At 41.0% G+C, this 21,813-nt stretch overlaps 1 protein-coding gene and 3 gene segments (V, D, J or C); 1 reads left to right on the top strand and 3 right to left on the bottom strand.

Annotated features, from left to right (window-relative positions):
* Window positions 1-784: 784 nt before the first annotated feature.
* LOC119908125 lies at window positions 785-1,263 on the bottom strand (the record flags this gene model as incomplete). The annotated part of the segment is given in 2 exon segments: window positions 785-1,104; window positions 1,212-1,263. Coding segments are annotated over 2 exon segments (372 nt in total), but the record flags the coding sequence as incomplete, so codon positions are not given.
* A 6,986-nt stretch (window positions 1,264-8,249) lies between these two features.
* Window positions 8,250-8,830, bottom strand: LOC119907826. The segment is given in 2 exon segments: window positions 8,250-8,671; window positions 8,779-8,830. Coding segments are annotated over 2 exon segments (375 nt in total).
* An 8,661-nt stretch (window positions 8,831-17,491) lies between these two features.
* On the bottom strand, window positions 17,492-18,237 carry LOC119907839. The segment is given in 2 exon segments: window positions 17,492-18,078; window positions 18,186-18,237. Coding segments are annotated over 2 exon segments (375 nt in total).
* Window positions 18,238-19,856: 1,619 nt separating this feature from the next.
* LOC119906726 lies at window positions 19,857-21,813 on the top strand. Its single transcript, XM_038724059.1, has 3 exons — window positions 19,857-20,089; window positions 20,211-20,493; window positions 20,630-21,813. Exons 1-3 carry the CDS (start codon window positions 19,959-19,961, stop codon window positions 21,299-21,301), a joined length of 1,086 nt encoding a protein of 361 aa, XP_038579987.1. The 5' UTR covers window positions 19,857-19,958; the 3' UTR covers window positions 21,302-21,813.

Here is a 21,813-nt window from a genome sequence, read left to right as displayed (position 1 = left end):
TGCCTTCATATTTTTGTTTTGATTTCTGTAATCCAGTATGAAGCTGAGGTCAAAGGTCATGACCAAACATTTTTGTAATTGACCGTCCCAGATTGGATCTTAATGATTATTTAGAATATAGATACGAACATGGGATTTTTATTAGGATATGAATAGATGGTGAAAAGCTGTGATGGAAAGATTCATTTGATTTGCACTAGATAAGTTTTTGTCATTGAACTTGTTTTTTAGGTTAATTGATGGTTAAAGCTGCAATGTTCCATCTATTTGATGAAACAGTGTGTGTGTGTGTGTGTGTGTGTGTCCTCAGTGAACTGTATTTGTATTTAAAGTCCAGATTAAATGTTTATGCTTTACAATCAAATTTCACCGTAAGATAAATACAGTGAATGATCTACACTTTGTCACTCCCCTTAGCATTTCTGTGAGTCTCACTGGACTGCCACAAAGCTTTTCTAACATGTGATCAAAGTTTAGGAAACAAAACTATTGGTTAGGTAAAAAAAAAAATCAGTAACGTAGCTACGTAACACTTGTGTAATTTGATTTCCAGCAAGATAATTATTTGACACAGAACTTGTTCTGAAACTGATACTGTGATATTTGTAATCCACTTGATAAAATTGTGCATTTGCTGTATGTGTGTGTGTGTGTGTGTGTGTGTGTGTGTGTCCTCAGTGAAGTGTATCAGTCTCTGCAGTAGCTTCCAGCTGCAGCAGTCAGTTCAGTTTCTGTTCAGTCTGACTGAGGGAGGTTTTTGTACGACGCTTTTTCACTGTGTGAACAACCACTGACTGTTGATGTTATGGAGACTCTGACAGTAGTAAACTGCTGCATCTTCAGTCTGGACTCCACTGATGGTCAGAGTGAAGTCAGAGTTTGATCCACTGCCTGTAAAACGATCTGGAATCCCTGATGCTCGGGTGCTAGCATAGTAAATGAGGAGTTTGGGAGTTTCTCCAAATCTCTGTTGATACCAGGCTAACCGGTGGAAGTTGCTCCAAATGTCAACATTCTGACTGGTCCTACATCTGATGGAGACGGAGCCTCCCAGAGCAGAGCTCACTGCTCCAGGCTGAGTCACTGTGACCTGGCCTCTGGACTCTGAGGATACAGAGACAAAAACATAAAGCAGCGTCATGGTTTTGTGGGCTTCATTTCAGAGGGACGGATGTTCATAGAGGAGAGGAGTTTGATTCTCTGGACTTTACCTGTGAAGCAGCAGCAGAGGAGAGTCCAGATGAGGACACAGATCAAAGTCATGTTTTGATGAGGAGGATTTCTGTGGCTTCTGTTGTCATGAAGGACAGCTGTCAGTCATCCAGTGTTCAACTCTCAGGACTATAAACTCTCCCAGAGCACTGGAGCATGGTGCTGCTGATGCAAAGTGGCTCTCTATGGAAATGCTCTGACTGACTCCGGCAGGGACTTGGATTACTCTAATGATGCTGTTTATCAGTGGATCAATCAGTGCTCATTTGTATGTGGCTTAGTCTTGTGTTTGATTGACAAATTGTCTTCCAGAATTTAGTAAATTCCTTGTAATTCACTAACCCAGCATCACTGTGGGGGAAATTTTAATAAAGTTGTTTAATTCATCATAATTATCTTTACACATTTGTCAGGAGGTGTTGGAGAGTTTTGCATTAGGCATATTTTATTTCAGTTTGGTTTACTGAAATAGAAATAATTATTGTTTGTATATGAAAAGGTTGAATACATAACATCATTTGTGAATCCATTTTAAAAACTTTAACAACTATGTTTGGCAAGTTTGTTGTTTGAGAGCCGTGTCTCTCTACAGTGAGAGGTTTTTGTACAGCGGCTCAGTGAGTTTTTATCACTGTGGTGGACTTTCGGTGGAGGAACCAGACTGGAGGTTAAGTTAAATTTCAAAGCTGAACATTAAAACAATATTTGATTATATGATATTTGGAATTTGATATATTTGCAGCAGTTATTGAATGCTTCGCTGTGTTTTTATCTAGACTAAAAAAAAAACCATTAACATTATGTTGTACTTTACTACTCTGCATTCCTCTATATAAAGAAAATTAAAAATAAAGTTTAAGTTTTAGTGTTTTAGTGTCCTGGCTCAAGAACTATGACTATTGGTTTAGTGTTTAATGTGCATGTTACTTGAATTTTCTCCCATTTGAACACATTTCATAATATTTGTGACAATTTTATCAGCTTAAAAAAGTATTCAGTAGTTGATGATATTTATTTGAATGTTTTAGTAATAAAGCCTGATTGTTTCCTGCACACATGAAGACAAGTAACACATTTTTTATGAGGTTTGGCTTGAGATACAATTGTTTAATACGTTTAAATAGTTTAAACAACTGCTGAAAGGTGTTGAAAGAATGTACATCAGAGTAAAAGTGTGCCATTTGTAACTTTTTATCTTTGGTACTGAAAACTGTCTGTTGCTATGGTAACGGAGAAGGAGAGAGGAGAGAAGGAAGTGAAACCTTTAAGACCAGTTTTATCCAATCTGAGGAAGACCAACAGAAACTAGCAGCCTCTTCTGCTGCAACCAACAGGATGGAGTTCAGTTTAGCTCAGAGAAACTTTATTTTCTCTCTCTGCAGTGGGTTGAGTCGTCCCACCCTGACAGTGCTGCCCCCCTCCAGTGAGGAGCTGCAGCAGGGGAAGGCCACGCTCATGTGCCTGGCCAACAAGGGCTTCCCCTCAGACTGGAGTCTGGAGACACTGAGGAGAGACCGGTGTTCCCAGTCCTGACCTGACTCACTGGGACTCTGCTACTGGTTTTACTCTTCTACTGCTCTCTGAACTCTGTAACTCTCTCTATGTCTGTGTCTCTTTCTTTCCCTCAGTCACTCGCTAATCAAATGTTTCGTGGATAGAATTATTTTCTTGATATAATTTCAATTAATTTTACACAATAAAGACCAGTTCATCAAATTAGTTGTTTTCATTTGTCATTGTGAAAGTAACAGATCAGGAGCATTCAGCTCAGTTGGCAGAGCGTTTGCATCAGTTTATGTGTAAACTGAGTCCTTACTACAGCGGCCTGGGTTTGAATTCGGCCTACGGTCCATGGCTACATGTAGTCCCGTATCTGTCTCCCTCTTTCCTTGTTCTATCCACTGTCTTGTCAAAATAAAAGCTAAAATGGCTCAAAAATATCTTTAAACAAGAAAGTAACAGATTATGCCGTCTTAATAGTTCCATTAAATCCAGAAATTTTTAATATAGCTAAGTTAATGAAATGTATTCATCCTTTGTAGATTCCTTAAAACTTTAGTGACAACAGAAACTGCTTTGTTACACTAATTGCTTTGTTTGGTGTGGAGATTTTTGTAAATATTTCTCGGTTAATAAGATGTATTGTATGTTACGTTACATATGAAACAGATGAAATGTGTGAAACAGGCTTAGAAAGTCCAGAAAGTTTAATGAGTCTCAGTGAACAAAAAGGTACGAGTTGAATTTTTTTTTGTATTGTGAAGGAAGATATTTTCAGCTTCTAATGCATTTATAGTATCAGTATTGTCACGATGTCTCAACCATGACTAAGCTGGGAGGATCTGTGTGTCGATGACTGCGTTTTGTTACTTTCTGTTTCTGAATGTATGAGGCTGGCTGGTGTGTTTTTTAGTTTTTCTGTCGCTCCGCCTTTCTCTCTCTCAGCCTTGTGGCTCTACCTAGTTTCTACCCTTGCAGGTTGGCAGGAGGCGTGACTGGTGGGGAAGCATGGGGCTGGCTCACTCACCTGTCTGGCAGACTGATAAGCACACCTGATTCGTATCATGTCTTTCTGTGCTGCTTCATAAGCCCTGCAGTTCTCCTCAGTCTTTGCTGGATTTTTACGTTGTATGACAAGTACCAGGCTAACCGGTGGTAGTTGTTCCAAATTTCAACATCCTGACAAGTATCAGCAGTGTGATCTCAGAACATAACGTAATGAACACAAGCTCATAGAAAACTAAACTATTTGAATTCAATTTAAATCATATATACATAGTTATTTGCCATTCAATTAGACTTTAAATAAACTATTCAATATCATATTTTAACAAAAATTATCCAGAAATTATTCTATTATTTTGATCTCTCTATTTGTTAAACATCTAAAGCGTCTCTGTTTTGTTGCAGATGTTTATTCAGATCAGTTCCTCTCCAGCTGAGGGAAGTTTTTCTGCAACGTTGTATCACTGTGTGAACGAACGGCTGTAATCCTGCTGACAGTAATAAACTCCTGCATCTTCAGTCTGGACTGAATGAAGTCAGTTCCAGATCCACTTCCACTAAATCGGTCTGTAACTCCAAACTGCCGACTCGTAGAATGATAAATCAAGAATTTAGGAGCCTCTCCAGGTTTCAGAAGGTACCAGTCTACCTCCTTCCAACATATTCACTGGCTTTACATCAGAGAGACAGTCTGTCCTGGAACAACAGACTGAGATCCAGGAGACTGAGTCAGGATGATTTGTCCTGATGAATCTGGAAAACGTGTTACATCTAGGGGTGTCGGGACATAAACATAAACCAGGTGTATTTGGTATTGAAAGGATGTTTATTTGAAAAGAAGTAAATAGAGCTCAACAGAAAATGGGCCTATGGGTGCTGTGGAAATCAACAAACCAATATAACAAAAAGAGGTCCTCAAAAGGAGGATTACTACTCTAACTACAGGTAAAAATGCAAGGGTAAACCAAAAACCTCTCTAACTAAAGTACGTTTGCAAACACAAAGCGCACAGCACCCGTGAACCTAGTGGAAACTAACATAAAACACAACTACTGTTGGCGCAAGAAAGGTGTCAGTTATTAGATCTTAAACCTGGCCCTCTTCCTTACCTTCACACAGTTTACAAGTCACAAATACAATGTCTGACAAGACGAACAGAGATACTAAACACAACAAGCTCTGAGCCATGTGTCACCAAGGCAGGGAAATCAGATCTGGCAGCTGCCTCGTTGTCAGACCAATCAGGCTTTTTAAACAGGTACTGGTGCTCCTTGATTGGCCAGTGGTAGCATGCTGCACCAATTAGTGTCATGGTCACAGGAGCCCAGCCTGCTCAGTAAAACAGAGAGACACATGCACATGGTTACAGATGACAACCTAACACATGAAAAAGAGGAGAAGGGTTATTGAGACAAATCCAGTTTGGAGAAAGATGATTAACATCCAAACAGAAGAGTCTCATTTCTTTAACATGGAGAACAGATGGAAGAAGGTAAATGCTGGACTCTTTCAAATCATTTATCAAAACCCACCTCTTTAAACTAGCTTTTAACCTCAAATAATGTTACATTGTTACTGCTGCTGTTTGTTATTTATATGGTCGCCCCTACGCTCTTATGTATTTTGCATAACATGTTTTATATTGTTCATAATTTTTTTTAATATATATTTTATCTGTTTTAAAAGTAAATCAAATCAGCCTGTAGTGTGTATTAGTATTTCAATTTGTCATCAGTCATGAGTTCATTCACAGTTTAATTCTGTTTTTTGGTTTTCTGTGAAAACATATGTAGTGACCAGAGGAACGTTTACATAACAAACTATTAAAAAAGGGTTAAAACCAGGGCTAAAAAGTGGTTTATCTTACATTGTTTATTTGGTTCTTGATTGTGTAATTTGCGACTGAAAAGTGTTAATTTACAATCTACGAGGTGATCTTGAACTAAAATCTGGGAACTGACACCTTCCGTCTCCGCCCACATTCCTGGGAATGTCGCGGTATTTTCCTCATTAGAGTAAAAGTTCTCGCTGAGGAAACATCTCTTTTCACTCTCGTGATTATTCCTCCCCATTTTCAGGTATGTTTTTGTTGTTAAACAGTTAGCATGATTGTAATAATCCACTAACATGTCACAATGACCACATGGTGTAGGCAATAAGAAATGAAGGGATCTGTATGTAGAGTTTTGCAGTGACAGCTTAACAAATCTGAATCTTGTGTCAAAACACGGGAATAGTGTTTAAAGTTTAGGAACATGGGTGTGCGTTTTTGATAAATAGTGTTATGGTTTTAAAATTTCAGTTCATAAGCATGGTTATAGGGTTTAAGCAATTGAGAAAAAACTGTATGAGTTTTGTTTGGACCAGCTTCGAACATGAATCTTTGGATGTAGTTAAAAAACCAAGGACCCATTATCAAACTGAGGTCAAAGGTCATGACCAAGACTTTTCTCTTTAAGTGTCCCAGGTTGGCTCCTTTTTTATTTATTGGACAATAAAGTAGAACATGGGATTATTATGTTATATGAATGGATGGGACCCAATGACCAGGATCTCTGTTTTGTCTGAGTTCAACCAAAGGACATTATTTGACATCCAATTTTTGACATCACAGAAGCAGTCAGTAAGTGAACTCCAGGGTCTGTGGATCTGACGGGCAGGTGCATCTGTGTGTCATCAGCGTAAACATGAAAAGAGACACCATGTTTCTGGATAATTTGCCAAAGGGGAAGCAAATACAAGGATAATAAAATGCTTCCTAAGCAGGGGCGATTCTAGGATCAGACCTTTAGGGGTGCTCAGCTCCTAATGAGAATGTAGCATGTATACAATAACTTGCAAAAGTCTTCACTAATTGATGGAGAGAATAAGTAGGCCTACTTGAGAGGAGCTGGTGCAGAGCAGAGCGGGTCAGTCATCACTTTGTGTTGAAAAGTGGTGGGGACATAAGGGCTCAGATTAGGGGCGTGATGATATATTTGGGTAATGAGATGTGATGATGCACAAGTACAAGACAAGAAGATTTTTAGCACTATTTAGGGGGATCTTGGGGTCCTCCCCCAGAAGACTTTTAACATTAAACTCGTAATTTCATGCATTCTGGAGACATTTTCTGCTCCAATTTAAGGTGTAAATTTATATTTTTTTACATGAGGGAAAACTATATCGCAATGCATGTTTTCTTATTGTGCAAAAAAACCTTTCTCAAAGCATTTTCATTTGTTTGTTACACCTATCCAGCTGAAAACACCACATGCTCTTCTGAAAACGGCTAGCTGGGAGTGCTAAGGTGGGTTTTGGAGGCACAGTGTTTTTTTTCAAGACGCTGTGGTCGCTATAATACATAACTTCCGTGGAGGCGTTGAGTAGCCTACTTAATTTACTGAATGTAAAATTGTCACCACAAAGTACGTAGGCCTACTTCTTGTTCTGGCCCTTGCTCTGCATGAAAAGAAGGCTGAAACATGAGAGCGAATAGGCATGTGGGTTCATGAGATTTTGCTCACCTCGGCGAGTAGGCACGAGTTCAGCGTTTTTGCCAACCTTGAATATTTTTCTACTCTCGGCAACTGAAAAAAAACGCTCAGCGCCCGGCGTGGTACAGACGCTCAGTGCCTCTCCACGCTCCTGGCTCTTCCTAAAAACAGAATTCCCACACTGCTTTAAAAAGCTACAAAGATTGTGAAAATCCGATTTTGTTTGCTCAGACGGGTAAAGAGCTTTATCATTTGTTCCCACATGGACTATCACTCTAGCAATGGAGGACGGGAGCGATGGCATTACAGTAAGTCCTGGAGTTTCTTTTAAATGAAACGGATGTTCCTGGTTATGGAGTCCCCAACTATTAGTGTGGATGGGGAGAAAAGGGGACAAGGAGATGCGAGTTGTGGGGTTTCAGAGCTGGACTGTGCAGAATCTGCTTCCACACTGTGCACGGACTGAATAATGGGGTGTCTGAGCTGAGTGTTGTATTGGGGGAGCAGAAACAGACCAGAGAGATGGACTACTCTAACCTTTAGGTATAGTAGTCCATAGTAAGTTTATATATTTGAAATGATATCTTGTGATTTGAGGGAGTATTCTTGGGGCCATCTTCGATTATGAAGGGATCTGATGCTGATTTGTGTTCATATTTTATTAAAATTGATATACAGGTGCATCTAAAACAATTAGAATATTGTGGAAAAGTTCATTTGAACTTCCCTGAACAAGACTGAGAGTTTACAGCAGGTGCTTTGAGCTGATTAGAGCTCTGCTGAAGTCCACATTTCCGTATTATAAATTAGTTATTCCAAAACTCTACAATATTTTGAAATACTGGATTTTTGATTTTCATAAGCTATAAGGCCAAATCATCATGGCAAAACAGAAACAAAAATAGGCCTTTAAAGTTTTTACTTTATGTGTAATAAATCTAGATAATAAGAAAGGTTACAAAACTTTTCCACAACCATTCATATTTTTTGAGATGCACCTGTAGTTCAAAGAGCTGTGTGTGTGTGTGTGTGTGTGTGTGTGTGTGTGTGTGTGTCCTCAGTGAAGTGTATCAGTCTCTGCAGTAGCTTCCAGCTGCAGCAGTCAGTTCAGTTTCTGTTCAGTCTGACTGAGGGAGGTTTTTGTACGACGCTTTTTCACTGTGTGAACATATGCTGACTGTTGATATAGTGATAACTCTGACAGTAGTAAACTGCTGCATCTTCAGTCTGGACTCCACTGATGGTCAGAGTGAAGTCAGAGTTTGATCCACTGCCGGTAAAACGACCTGGAATCCCTGATGCTCGAGTGCTAGCATAGTAAATGAGGAGTTTAGGAGTTTCTCCATCTCTCTGTTGGTACCAGTGTAAATTGTTCCCACTATAAACATTCTGACTGGTCGTACATCTGATGGAGACGGAGCCTCCCAGAGCAGAGCTCACTGCTCCAGGCTGAGTCACTGTGACCTGGCCTCTGGACTCTGAGGATACAGAGACAAAAACATAAAGCAGCGTCATGGTTTTGTGGGCTTCATTTCAGAGGGACAGATGTTCATAGAGGAGAGGAGTTTGATTCTCTGGACTTTACCTGTGAAGCAGCAGCAGAGGAGAGTCCAGATGAGGACGCAGATCAAAGTCATGTTTCTGATGAGGAGGATTTCTGTGGCTTCTGTTGTCATGAAGGACAGCTGTCAGTCATCCAGTGTTCAACTCTCAGGACTATAAACTCTCCCAGAGCACTGGAGCATGGTGCTGCTGATGCAAAGTGGCTCTCTATGGAAATGCTCTGACTGACTCCAGCAGGGACTTGGATTACTCTGATGATGCTGTTTATTAATGGAACAATCAATATATCTGAGTAATAAATAGAAATGTTTTAAACCTATTTTAAATTATGTCAGTTTCATGCTTCTAGACATATTTTCAATGGATTAATACTCACATATTGTGTCTGATATTTGAAATGTGATGTATTCACAGCAATTCTTGAAGTCTTCAGTGTCGTTAACCAGACTAAAATCTACTCCAATTAAAAATGTTATATTCAGGCTCAAGAACTGTGCCAATTTCTTTTGATTCAGTGTTTGATTTGCACAGTATTCAATCTTTTTCGCAACACTAATGATTTTGTTTAAAAAGTAGTTCAGTAGTTAGCATTGTTCATTTGAATGTTTCAGAAATGAATCCTGACAGTTCAGTGATGATTCTAGCTTACATGAAGAGAACAAACACATTATCATTTATGAGGTTTACGACTGAGACAAGAAATATTTAAGAGAGTTTAAACAAATTCAGCCTCACAATCTTCACCATATGTAAAATATTTCATTTAAAAATAAGAAATACACACTTTTATTCAAGTGTATAAGTTTTAAAGAGGTGGTATTATGCTTTTTGGCTTTTCCCTTCTCCTTTACTGAGTGATATCTCTTTTATGTGCATGTAACAGGTTTGCAAAGTGAAAAAGCCCAAAGTCCAGCCCAAAGGGAGTTCCCATCTCCCACAGAAAGTTCTGCTCTGAACCGCTTGAAAACAGCTCGTCTGTGGTCCAGTCCTGCACTTCCTTTACTTGTGAAGGATGAAAACGCGTCATAAAGCTTAATAAGCGGTTAGCGGGGTCAGGCACGCCCTCAAACCAAGCTAGTCTGAGTGGAGGCCCTTTGGCTCAACTCGCCTTTGTTTGGGTTTCCATTGTAGAAATGTTGTACCTGTTTCCAGGTACTTTTTTTCGTATCACCTCACCTCCATCGAGGTTCCAAGCCAGCTGAGGGATACTAAAATGTAACATGAAAACACGACAGACGGCTGATTGGTCAGAGAGAATATTCACTATTCACTGCATCATCATCGTGTGCACCAGACAGAGGTCAGCATCAGAAGTTTTTATATTTTACAGTTATCGTATGGAAATTCATCACGAGGTGAGAAATCAGCTGTGTAGATTTCGAATATTGACAGTTTTACGAGAAGTGATGAAGGAACAAAAATATGCTAGAATGTTTTCGGAGTTGAGGAGCTCCGCAAGTGGCGGCGAGGGAAGCCTGTTCCAACCCGCGGGACGAGCGTGTGAGGCCGGCCAGCCGCCTGCTCAAAGAGCCCTCTGCTCCCACCGTCACACAGACCACTGCAGCAACAACGGCAGAGGAAAACACAGCTGGAAGGTTTTTCATACCGCTTATCTGTCTTTACATTCTGAGGAATGTTGAAACATTATAACCGTAGACTGTATATATTTTAAGAGCTGTGTGGATCGCTGGTCTGTGTGTCGCATTGAACATTACGTCGCGGCAGCTGTGTCTGGCTTCGCTATGACGACAAGCTACGTACTATCTCTGGGTACTATCTGCAACGGAAAACGGAGCAGGGCCGAGTCGAGTCTATCGTTTTGCGCTATGGTAGCATTTTTTTGGCAAGGCAGCATAGATCGTCAGAACACCGGCAACAGTTCAACGTTTAGTCCTGATGGTAAGATGTGGAACAATGATGTTGTGTGGTTGTGGACTGGTAATAACTTATACCATCTGCTAGGTTACTGTCGCAGTCTGAAGTGGCTTTGATTTGGATCACACTACCTTGTTTCTTACGACCCGCCCTTCTCTGCTTCTGATTGGCTAGTAGTCCTTACCTGGGAACTGCGCATGTGCAACTCCCAACAAAGATTTTGTACAAGTAAGATGCATCACTCTGTAGCTCAAGAGCAGAGCGTACAACACACAGGGTGAAAAGAGGAGCTGCAGCAGTGTTTTTTTGAAAATGAAACCATGTAAACCTGTTCTGGTACAACCCCTAATTAAGATGTTGAACCTGAAAATTAGCATAATACCACCTCTTTAACTTTTATCTTTAGTACTGAAAACCGTCTGTTGTCATGGTTCAGCAGTGATGCCTGTCTGTTGCCACGGTTACTGAGTTCAGAGAGGGACGTGAAACCAGATTCATCCAATCTGAGGAAGACCAACAGAACCAGCAGCCTCCTCTGATGAAACCAACAGGATGGAGTTTAGTTTTGCTTATTTAAACTTTATTATCACTTTCTCTTCAGTTGGTCGAGTTGTCCCCCATAATTTGAGAATTATAATTTCTTACACTGTACATCACACACCATCAAAACCCACTTATCACAGACAGAAATACAACAGTGGTTATGTCTTTGTCATCTTCCCACGTGTAGTGTTCTCTGTACAGCTTTAATCCAGTGCTGCTCTCTTGTGGAACCACACAAGTGTTCAAGTTACTTATACAGGCATTTTCCTAACGTGTCTGTGTGTTGAAAGTGATATACATAATTCTGATAAGAACTGTGCTCTACAGTATGCGGTCAGCTGGTCAGTCCTCTACTTTGGTCCAGATTGAAGTATCTCAATAACTGCAAAATAGATTGCAGAGAAATTTTGCACAGATATTTGTGGTGCCCAGAGGAAAAATCTGACTTTTCCTCCTCTGCCACCAGCAGGACAAAGTTTTTGCTTATTCTGTGAAACACTATATCTCAACATCTAACTGACAGATTGGAATAAAATTTAGTACAGTCAGTCATGGTTCCTAGATGATAGATCGTAATTACACAAAAACAGAGATCATCTGACCTTTCCTCTGGCACCACAATGACCTTCATATTCAACACCCATTTGATGGATTACCATAACATGTGGGACATGCTTTCACGTCCACCTCAGGATGAATTGTAAGAACTTTGGTGAAATCCCTGCAGAACTTATCACATTCCCATTGGCCTCACCTTTACTTTGTGCTCAATGCCTATTAGCAAATGAAAAATTAGCATAATAACATACCAAACATGTTGAAAACAGTAAACAATGTACCTGCTAAATATCAGCTTGTTAACATTGAGAATGTCACTGTGAGTACATTTTAATTGTGACTAAGGGATGATGAACATTAGCTTTAAGCTGTGGTAGAATTCACTCAACAGTAATATTTACTGCATGTTTAATATTTATATATTTAAAATAACTTTTGTCACGCCTCCTGGACCTTGATTCCATCTGGCGACAGTGTGTGTGCGTGTATGAGTGATTTGTTTTCTGCCTTTTGAGTGTTTGCTGTGTGCTTCGTGGGTTTTGGTTTTTGTCTGTCTTCCCTTCCTTGTTTCCTAGAGCTTGGTGGGCGTGGTCTCCGGTTCCTCACGGCTGTGGCACACCTGTTCCCCGTCGGGATCAAAGCACCTGTTTGGTATTGTCTCATCACCACTCCCTATTTAACCCTGGCCAACTCTCCAGTCCTTGCTGGATTGTTGTGTAACCACAGTATGCTTCACACCAGCCTCTGATTACTAAGTCTTGTCTAGTTAATCCTGTGTTCCTGTTTCCCGCCTTCAGGAAACTCACCCTGGATCACTGGTCTGCCCTACCAGCCAGCACAGTTGTCAGGAGAATTCTCCGCCTCGCCTGCCAGCTCCCACTGCTTCTCCCTCACCTGTGGAACCCGGACCTTGCTCTGTTCGCCCCCAGTTTACCATTCCCTCTGTTATTTTCTAATAAAACTATTCTATTCACCTCTGGCTCCAGTCTGCTCTTGGGTTCAGTTACCAGACCTGACGCATTTTAACGTGCTATAGTTAGCATTTAGCCAAAGTACTGTCTTGCCTAGTCTAACTATTGCAGGCAAATCAGATGTGATTCTCAAATTAGGTCTTTAAGACAGACTTTCACCATAGATAGATTTTCTCATTTCCCTTGGTAGTTTGTGTATCTAATTTTGTTAAGTTTTCTTAAATCTGTTTAAAAAAAAAAAACTTACTTTTACCAAAAAACATGTGGTTTTATGTTTCCATTTCCCCTCATAAGCTGGGTCATAACTGTGTGTGTGTGTGTGTGTGTGTGTGTGTGTGTCCACAGTGAAGTGTATCAGTCTCTGCAGTAGCTTCCAGCTGCAGCAGTCAGTTCAGTTTCTGTTCAGGTTTTTGTACAATGCTTTTTCACTGTGTGAACCCACCCTGACTATTGATATAGTGATAACTCTGACAGTAGTAAACTGCTGCATCTTCAGTCTGGACTCCACTGATGGTCAGAGTGAAGTCAGTGTATGATCCACTGCCTGTAAAACGACCTGGAATCCCTGATGCTCGAGTGCTAGCAAAGTAAATGAGCTGTTTAGGAGTTTCTCCAAATCTCTGTTGGTACCAGGCTAACCGGTGGAAGTTGCTCCAAATGTCAACATTCTGACTGGTCCTACATTTGATGGAGACGGAGCCTCCCAGAGCAGAGCTCACTGCTCCAGGCTGAGTCACTGTGACCTGGCCTCTGGACTCTGAGGATACAGAGACAAAAACATAAAGCAGCGTCATGGTTTTGTGGGCTTCATTTCAGAGGGACGGATGTACATAGAGGAGAGGAGTTTGATTCTCTGGACTTTACCTGTGAAGCAGCAGCAGAGGAGAGTCCAGATGAGGACGCAGATCAAAGTCATGTTTTTGATGAGGAGGATTTCTGTGGCTTCTGTTGTCATGAAGGACAGCTGTCAGTCATCCAGTGTTCAACTCTCAGGACTATAAACTCTCCCAGAGCACTGGAGCATGGTGCTGCTGATGCAAAGTGGCTCTCTATGGAAATGCTCTGACTCCAGCAGGGACTTGGATTACTCTGATGATGCTGTTTATTAATGGAACAATCAATATATCTGAGTAATAAATAGAAATGTTTTAAACCTATTTTAAATTATGTCAGTTTCATGCTTCTAGACATATTTTCTTTCAAAGTGTCCTTTGTCTTATTTAATTTAATAGAGAAAATGAGATTTCAAATTAATATTTAAAATAAAAATGTGCATTCTTAAAATTTGTTACACTGTCTTATTTTCATATTTCATATAGAGCTGAAAATACCCAATCATATTGGTGAGTTTGTTTGTGTCAAAGTCAGAGAGCCGTGTCTCTCTACAGTGAGAGGTTTTTGTACGGCGGCTCAATGAGTTTGTATCACTGTGGTGGACTTTTGGTGGAGGAACCAGACTGAATGTTGGAAGTAAGTCAAATTTTTAACAAACTTTTATTTATGACCTAATTTTCTTCTTTTATATTCAGCATGCTAGGAAACTATTTGACTTTCCATGTTCATGTAGAATATTTAATAAAATATAATGCACTAAGATTAAATGTTCACTTCAGCAAATCCAATTCAAAAACTCATTCCATTAAATATAAAACAGCAACCTAATCCTGAGGAGAAATCATTATTTCTCACGTTAAACGTAAAATTGTATCTTGAAGGCTTGTAGCCTGTAGTTTGACAAAGTCAGAGAGCCGTGTCTCTCTACAGTGAGAGGTTTTTGTACGGCGGCTCAATGAGTTTGTATCACTGTGGTGGACTTTTGGTGGAGGAACCAGACTGGATGTTGGAAGTAAGTTTCTGCACACAAACTGCATTGTCAAATAGTATTATCAAGTTGTGTTTTAAAGTCAGCTTTTAAAAGGTTGATGTGCAAAACTTTTATTGTTCTTGGTTTTATTTCTAATCCTTTACAATTCAAGTCAATTCAAATTAGCTTTATTGGCATGAATGTGTAACAACAATATTGCCATATTACCATGGAGGCTAACTCAGAGCAGCTTGACTAAACTTTTCTTTTCTTACACATACCTGTCAAACTGAAATTCAAACAAGTTGAAGTGGAGAAAAGATCAAACTTTAATCTTAAGGTATAAATGTTTGCCAAGATTAGTTTTAAAATTTCCACTGCCATAAGAACAGTTGTTAGGATTTAATAAAATTAACTTTCTTCAAATAGAATTGAACAGATAGAAGATAAAGATGGATATTTCAGAATGTTACAGTGTTTTTTTGAAAAGTTTGGTAATGATGATTGAAATACAGATAAAGAACATTTCCTCATGGTCAATTCATTTTCTGTATTTGCTTCCTCTAAATACTTTAAATGAATGTATAGTTGAGAAAAATTTCATATTTTATTTCCAGTGTAGTTTGATATATTTCAGGTCGTTCTGTATGATGATTCTCTCTGTGCTGATTTACATGAGAGGCTTCTTAAAGGGAAGTGAAACAATGTGTGAGTGAGTGACTGGTGGAGCAGAAAAACATCTGACAGAAACTCCTTAAAGGAGAAACTCAGCTCTCACACAGTAAAGGTGTCCTCTAAGCTGATTGGTGTCTCCTAGGTGATGTCCGTCCCACCCTGACGGTGCTGCCCCCCTCCAGTGAGGAGCTGCAGCAGGGGAAGGCCACGCTCATGTGCCTGGCCAACAAGGGCTTCCCCTCAGACTGGAGTCTGGCCTGGAAGGTGGACGGCAGCAGCAGCAGCAGCAGCTGGGAGGAGAGCAGGAGCCCCGGGGTGCTGGAGAAGGACGGCCGCTACAGCTGGAGCAGCACCCTGAGGCTCCCTGCAGACCAGTGGAGGAAGGTGGGCTCTGTGACCTGTGAGGCCACCCAGGGCTCCCAGGCTCTGGTCTCAGAGACACTGAGGAGAGACCAGTGTTCCCAGTCCTGACCTGACTCACTGGGACTCTGCTACTGGTTTTACTCTGCCACTGCTCTCAGCCTGCGCTCTGTAACTCTGTCTCTCTCTTTGTTTCCCTCAGTCACTCTCTAATCACATGTTTCATGGATAAAGTTTGTTATCTTGTAAGTTTCATTATTTCAACACAATAAAGACAAATTCATCAAATCAGTTGTTTTGATTTATGTTATGGTGAAAGTAACATATGTTTTTTATAATAGTTCATTGATATCCAGAATATTTTTACTCTATAATTTAGGGGTAGCTGTGACTCAGGAGATAGAACAGGTTGCCCATTAATTGGAAGATCGGCGGTTCAATTCCCAGCTCCTCCAGGCTGCATGTCAAAGTGTCCTTGGGCAATATACTGAACTCCGAATTGCCTCTGGTGGCTGTTCCACCAGTGTATGAATGTGTGTAAATTGTAGTTTCTGTTTGAGCACTTAATGAATTAATCTCCAAACAACATGTCAAAGTTTTGGGTGTTCCAGTTATGCTGACTGTGACTACCTTAACAAATTGGAAAACATGACATTTGAAAGTACATTATTTTCAGTGTTAGAATATATTTTATTTTTTTCAGTAACTTGTAACAGATAATTAACAATAAATACAATAAGGATTTGAAATTAAGCGGAGTAAAAGTACAAACCCCCATAAAAAGAAAATACTCAACCTCAACATTTGACGTAAGTAAATTACTTGAGTAAAATAACCCCTAAGTGGGGTCACTAAGACAAAACTGAGAAATATCTTGGAGCTTTTTTTCTGATCCACATTCTGGAGACTGAAATTACACTTATTTAAGATACTGCAGAGATCTCATCTTTTGATCAGAATAAGACAGAGATGGGTTTTTGCTCCTTGGGCCAATATGAGAGAACTGAGACATATTTGAGAAGAATCCTGAGATCCCAGGAGTCATAGCTGAGTTTTCTTTGAGCTCTTTCTCTGATCTCATGGTCCAACGTCCAGGAGACTTAAATTAGACTTATTTAAGATCAGTTAGAGATCTCTTGTTTGGATCAGAATCAGACGTAAATGAGATTTTATATGGTTGTTTCTCATGAGATGAATTTGAGAAGTGGGAAAAATCTGCCTTTGGTCTCACCTTGGTATTAAAAGCAGCTCATTTGTGTCTAGGAGAAAAGAAGGAAACAACTATGAGATCTCATCTTGGATTTTGCTTTCCTATGGGTAAGTTTTCAACATTTTTAATCATGTAAGTTATGTAATCAAGACAACTGCAAGTGTACAGATGTTTATATTTGCAACAGTGGTGTGCAAGTGAACAATACTCATAAAACTGAGAGCACTAAATCCCAGAAGAAGCCATTCTTGCATAATGTTACTTTAAAGTAATATTTTTTTGTGATTGGAGGGATCTATAGGTTTTGTTTGGACCATTTTTGATTATAGAGTAATCTGATGCTGATCTGTGTCTTCATATTTTCTTTTATCTGGAAATAGTTGAAGTAGCTGTGATCCAGTGTTAAGCTGAGGTCAAAGGTCATGACCAAGACTTCTCATTAACAGTCTCAGGTTGGTTCCTCTTGATTATTTAGCAACTCACTGATGAACATGGGACATAATTTGACCAAATCTGTATGTTTACAATACCAAAGCAAATTCATGTGTGTGTCCTCAGTGAAGTGTATCAGTCTCTGCAGTAGCTTCCAGCTGCAACAGTAAGTTCAGTTTTTGTTCAGTCTGACTGTACCTAGCCTGCATGTCTTTGGATGGTGGGAGGAAAGAACCCACACGGACATGGGGAGAACATGCATACTCCACACAGAAAGGCCGGGGCAACCAGAGTTTGAATCCACAACCTTCTTGCTGTGAGACGACAGTGCTAACCACTGCACCTGTGTCTGATGCTGATCTGTCTTTATATTTCCTTTAAACTGGACAAAGTTGAAATAGTTGCGAGTCAGAATGAGATAGAGGTCAAAGGTCATGGCCATTGTATGTGCAGTATGTTTTGTGTGTGTGTGTCCAGTGAAGTGTATCAGTCTCTGCAGTAGCTTCCAGCTGCAGCAGTCAGTTCAGTTTCTGTTCAGTCTGACTGAGGGAGGTTTTTGTACGACGCTTTTTCACTGTGTGAACACATACTGACTGTTGATATAGTGTCGACTCTGACAGTAGTAAACTGCTGCATCTTCAGTCTGGACTCCACTGATGGTCAGAGTGAAGTCAGAGTTTGATCCACTGCCTGTAAAACGATCTGGAATCCCTGATGCTCGAGTGCTAGCAAAGTAAATGAGGAGTTTAGGAGTTTCTCCATCTCTCTTTTGGTACCAGGATAAATAGTTCCCACTTTCTACATTTTGGCTGGTCCTACATCTGATGGAGACGGAGCCTCCCAGAGCAGAGCTCACTGCTCCAGGCTGAGTCACTGTGACCTGGCCTCTGGACTCTGAGGATACAGAGACAAAAACATAAAGCAGCGTCATGGTTTTGTGGGCTTAATTTCAGAGGGACAGATGTTCATAGAGGAGAGGAGTTTGATTCTCTGGACTTTACCTGTGAAGCAGCAGCAGAGGAGAGTCCAGATGAGGACGCAGATCAAAGTCATGTTTTTGATGAGGAGGATTTCTGTGGCTTCTGTTGTCATGAAGGACAGCTGTCAGTCATCCAGTGTTCAACTCTCAGGACTATAAACTCTCCCAGAGCACTGGAGCATGGTGCTGCTGATGCAAAGTGGCTCTCTATGGAAATGCTCTGACTGACTCCACCAGGAAATGAGCTTAGAAGTATTTGTGATGACCTCAGTATTGAAGATGGTCACTTGGATTGTCTATTTATTGAGATAAATGTAAAAAATGTTGCTGCTGTTCGGCTTTTACTATTATTATTATTATTTTTATTGTTTGTTTTTCTCCTCCCCAAGCCCCCTTCTCTGTTCTATTGCAGGTTTTGTTGCTTTCTGCAATTGGTGTTTCCCACTGCTTTTCCGATGTTGTCCACCTTCCATCCCCCTTCTCTGTGCTGTCTGTTTGTGCCCCCTGTCCGGCCCGGTGACAAATCAATACCATCCATCCATTGTCAACCGCTTATCCTGCGTACAGGGTCGCGGGGGGGCTGGAGCCAATCCCAGCTGACAGCGGGTGCAAGGCGGGGTACACCCTGGACAGGTCGCCAGTCCACACATAGACGAACAACCACTCACGCTCACACCTAAGGACAATTTAGGGTCACCAATTAATCTAGCCTGCATGTCTTTGGACCCACGCAGACATGGGTTTAAAAAAAAAAAAGAAAAAAGGGGTGCGGCGGCTGGGACCCATGTCTTGCGTGGTGGTTCTTGGGGCGCTGGCTCTGGCTGCTGTCCGCTCTTTGTGGGTCTCCCCCGCATTTTTGAGTGGGTTTTGTTTCGCGGTCCACTCCACGGTGCGGTTGTCCCTATTGGTGCACTTTTTTGTGCTGCATCTTTTCCTTCCCTTCGCCTCTCTGTTGGTGTGCTTGGACGCAGGGCTCTGTGGGCGGCCAGCCTCTTTGGCAGTGACCTTTTGTGTCTTGTCATCCTTGTGCAAGGTGTACACAGGTGCTGGTCATATAATTAGAATATCATCATCAAAAGTTGATTTATTTCAGTAATTCCATTCAAAAAGTGAATCTTGTATAATGTATACATTCATTCCACACAGACTGATATATTTCAAGTGTTCATTCCTTTTACAGTTTTTCTCAAATGCTAAAACACAAAAGCCAATCCTCTAAACCAAATGACCAGTTGTCTAAACACATTTACTAAATCTAGCCATCATTTTCCAATATCATAAACACATTTCACATGAAGACACAATTCACAAAACACAATCCTCCGTTCACATAAATCTTAACACATTTTTCCTTGCTAAAACACAAGTTGCAAAAGAACTCTGCTCATATTCTCAAATGAAAGCTCATGTGATGCAAAATGCTTGCCACAGTCAGCAATATTTGAACAAAATGAACACACCTGGCGTCATTCATTACACACAACGACTCAAATTGAAAACACCTGTTGCTAATGCTGTGACCACATGTATAAAAGCAAGTTCAGAGTGCACAGTTTGCTGAAGATTCCAAACAAACACAATGGATGAAGGCAGAGTCAGGGGAAGAGGTAATCGAGTCAGAGGAGGGAGAAGAGCAGGCCAGGGAGGAAGAGGAAGAGGAGGAGGCCAGGGAGGAAGAGGAGGAGGCCAACGAGGAAGAGGAGCAGGCCAAGGAAGAAGAGGAGGAGGCCAACAAGGGAGAGGAGAAGGTCCAGGAGGGAGAGCAAGACAACCTCGCACCATCATTACGGACGAGATGCGAGCAACAGTCATTGACCATGTCATTGTCCATGGCATGACAATGGCTGAAGCAGGACTAAGAGTCCGTCCAAACCTGAGTAGGTTCACCGTGGCCACCATTATCAGGGCATTCAGACAACACAACAGGTATTGTACTCTATTGCTTTCTTTGTCACAATACAATTTTACAAGCCTGTGAAAGTAGTCTATTAGTTTCAAATCAGTTGTTACTGTATTGTAAAACATGTCAACATGTTTCTTTCTTTAGAGTTGAAAGAATGCCACATAGAGGTGGGAGGGTTGCCATATTTACAGCGGCACAAGAAACCCTCATTGTGGATATGGCTCGTGAGAACAACCTCATCAGACTCCGGGAGATCAGAGACAAAGTCATTGCCGATAATGTGAACTTTGAGGGCATTGATGATGTCAGCTTGGCCACAATAGACCGAGTTCTCCGGCGCCAAAAGATGCGGATGAAACAAGTCTATAGGGTTCCCTTTGAGCGAAACTCTGCACGACACAAAGACCTACGTTACGAGTATGTGCAAGTAAGTATACATCCATGTTCACAGTACAGTTAGTGAACATACTGTGTTGCTCAGTGGCCTACATTACTTCTGGACAATACTATGCTACCTGATTGACTGTTGTTCTGAACACCTGTGCACTTTCACATTTTCACAGAGGATATTACAGTTGGACGCGATGGCCAGACCTCATGAGTACCTCTTCCTGGATGAGGCTGGCTTCAACCTGCAGAAACGAAGGCAAAGAGGCCGTAACATCATTGGCCAAAGAGCCATCACTGAGGTTCCTGGCCAACGGGGGGGGGGTAATATTACTCTTTGTGCGGCCATGGGTTTGGAGGGGCTTGTCCACCGGCAGGCTGTCCTTGGGTCTTACAACACCCAACGTCTCCTAACCTTCCTAGAGGAGCTAAAAGATATCCTCCTGGACCGCCAACAACACCATCCTGAGCCCGAACATCCCATTTATGTGATCATTTGGGACAATGTACGCTTCCACAGAACAAACCAAATCAGAGAGTGGTTCACCACCAACAGTAACCACTTTTTAAACGTCTGTCTGCCACCCTACTCCCCTTTCCTGAACCCTATAGAGGAGTTCTTCTCATCGTGGAGATGGAAGGTTTATGACAGACAACCATACACTAGAGAGAACCTCCTAAGGGCAATGGAGCTGGCGTGTGTTGACATCCCAGGGGAGAACTTCCAAGGATGGATCCGCCATTCCAGGGCATTTTTCCCGCGGTGCCTGGCAAGAGACAATATAGCCTGCGATGTGGATGAGGTGATGTGGCCCGATGCAGCTCAGCGACATGATACCGCACAGTGATTGTGGTGTAAAGAAAAAAAACTTCACACCCTGATCATGTTTTCAAGAGTACTGTTGTGTGCAATAGATTCTGTGTTACAGTAGTGTACAGAATTTACTATAGATTTATACTCTTCATATGAAACTCACAAATCTAAATGCCCAATCCTCTGCAGAGATCTAAGAAGATCCATTATTGTAAAGTTTCTAAAAATATGCATTGGCAGTTATGAAACAAAGAACCTTCTCACAAATTGAGCATTGTGTTTTCAATTGTTTTGCTGTAGTGTGTAATGATGTGTATAGTGTTTACATTTTTGAAAGCTTCGAGCTGCTCTTTTGGTGTGAAAGTTTGAGTTTTGAAGGGAGAAGGTGTGGTTGTGTTTATGTAGCTTTAGAAAAGGGTGTTGTGTTTAGACATTGGAGAACATGGACGAAACGTTTGTGAAATGTGTTTTAGCATTTGAGAAAAACTGTAATATTAACTGACAACTAATGAAAACCCCACAATCAGTATCTCAGAAAATCCGCGC

Source organism: Micropterus salmoides, unplaced genomic scaffold (genome assembly GCF_014851395.1).
Source record: "Micropterus salmoides isolate LMB-PRFRI ecotype aquatic unplaced genomic scaffold, ASM1485139v1 Ms_hic_scaffold_17, whole genome shotgun sequence".
NCBI lineage: Eukaryota > Metazoa > Chordata > Actinopteri > Centrarchiformes > Centrarchidae > Micropterus > Micropterus salmoides.
The sequence above is the reverse complement of the archived record's forward strand: the minus strand, read 5'-3'. Positions and strand labels throughout refer to the sequence as shown.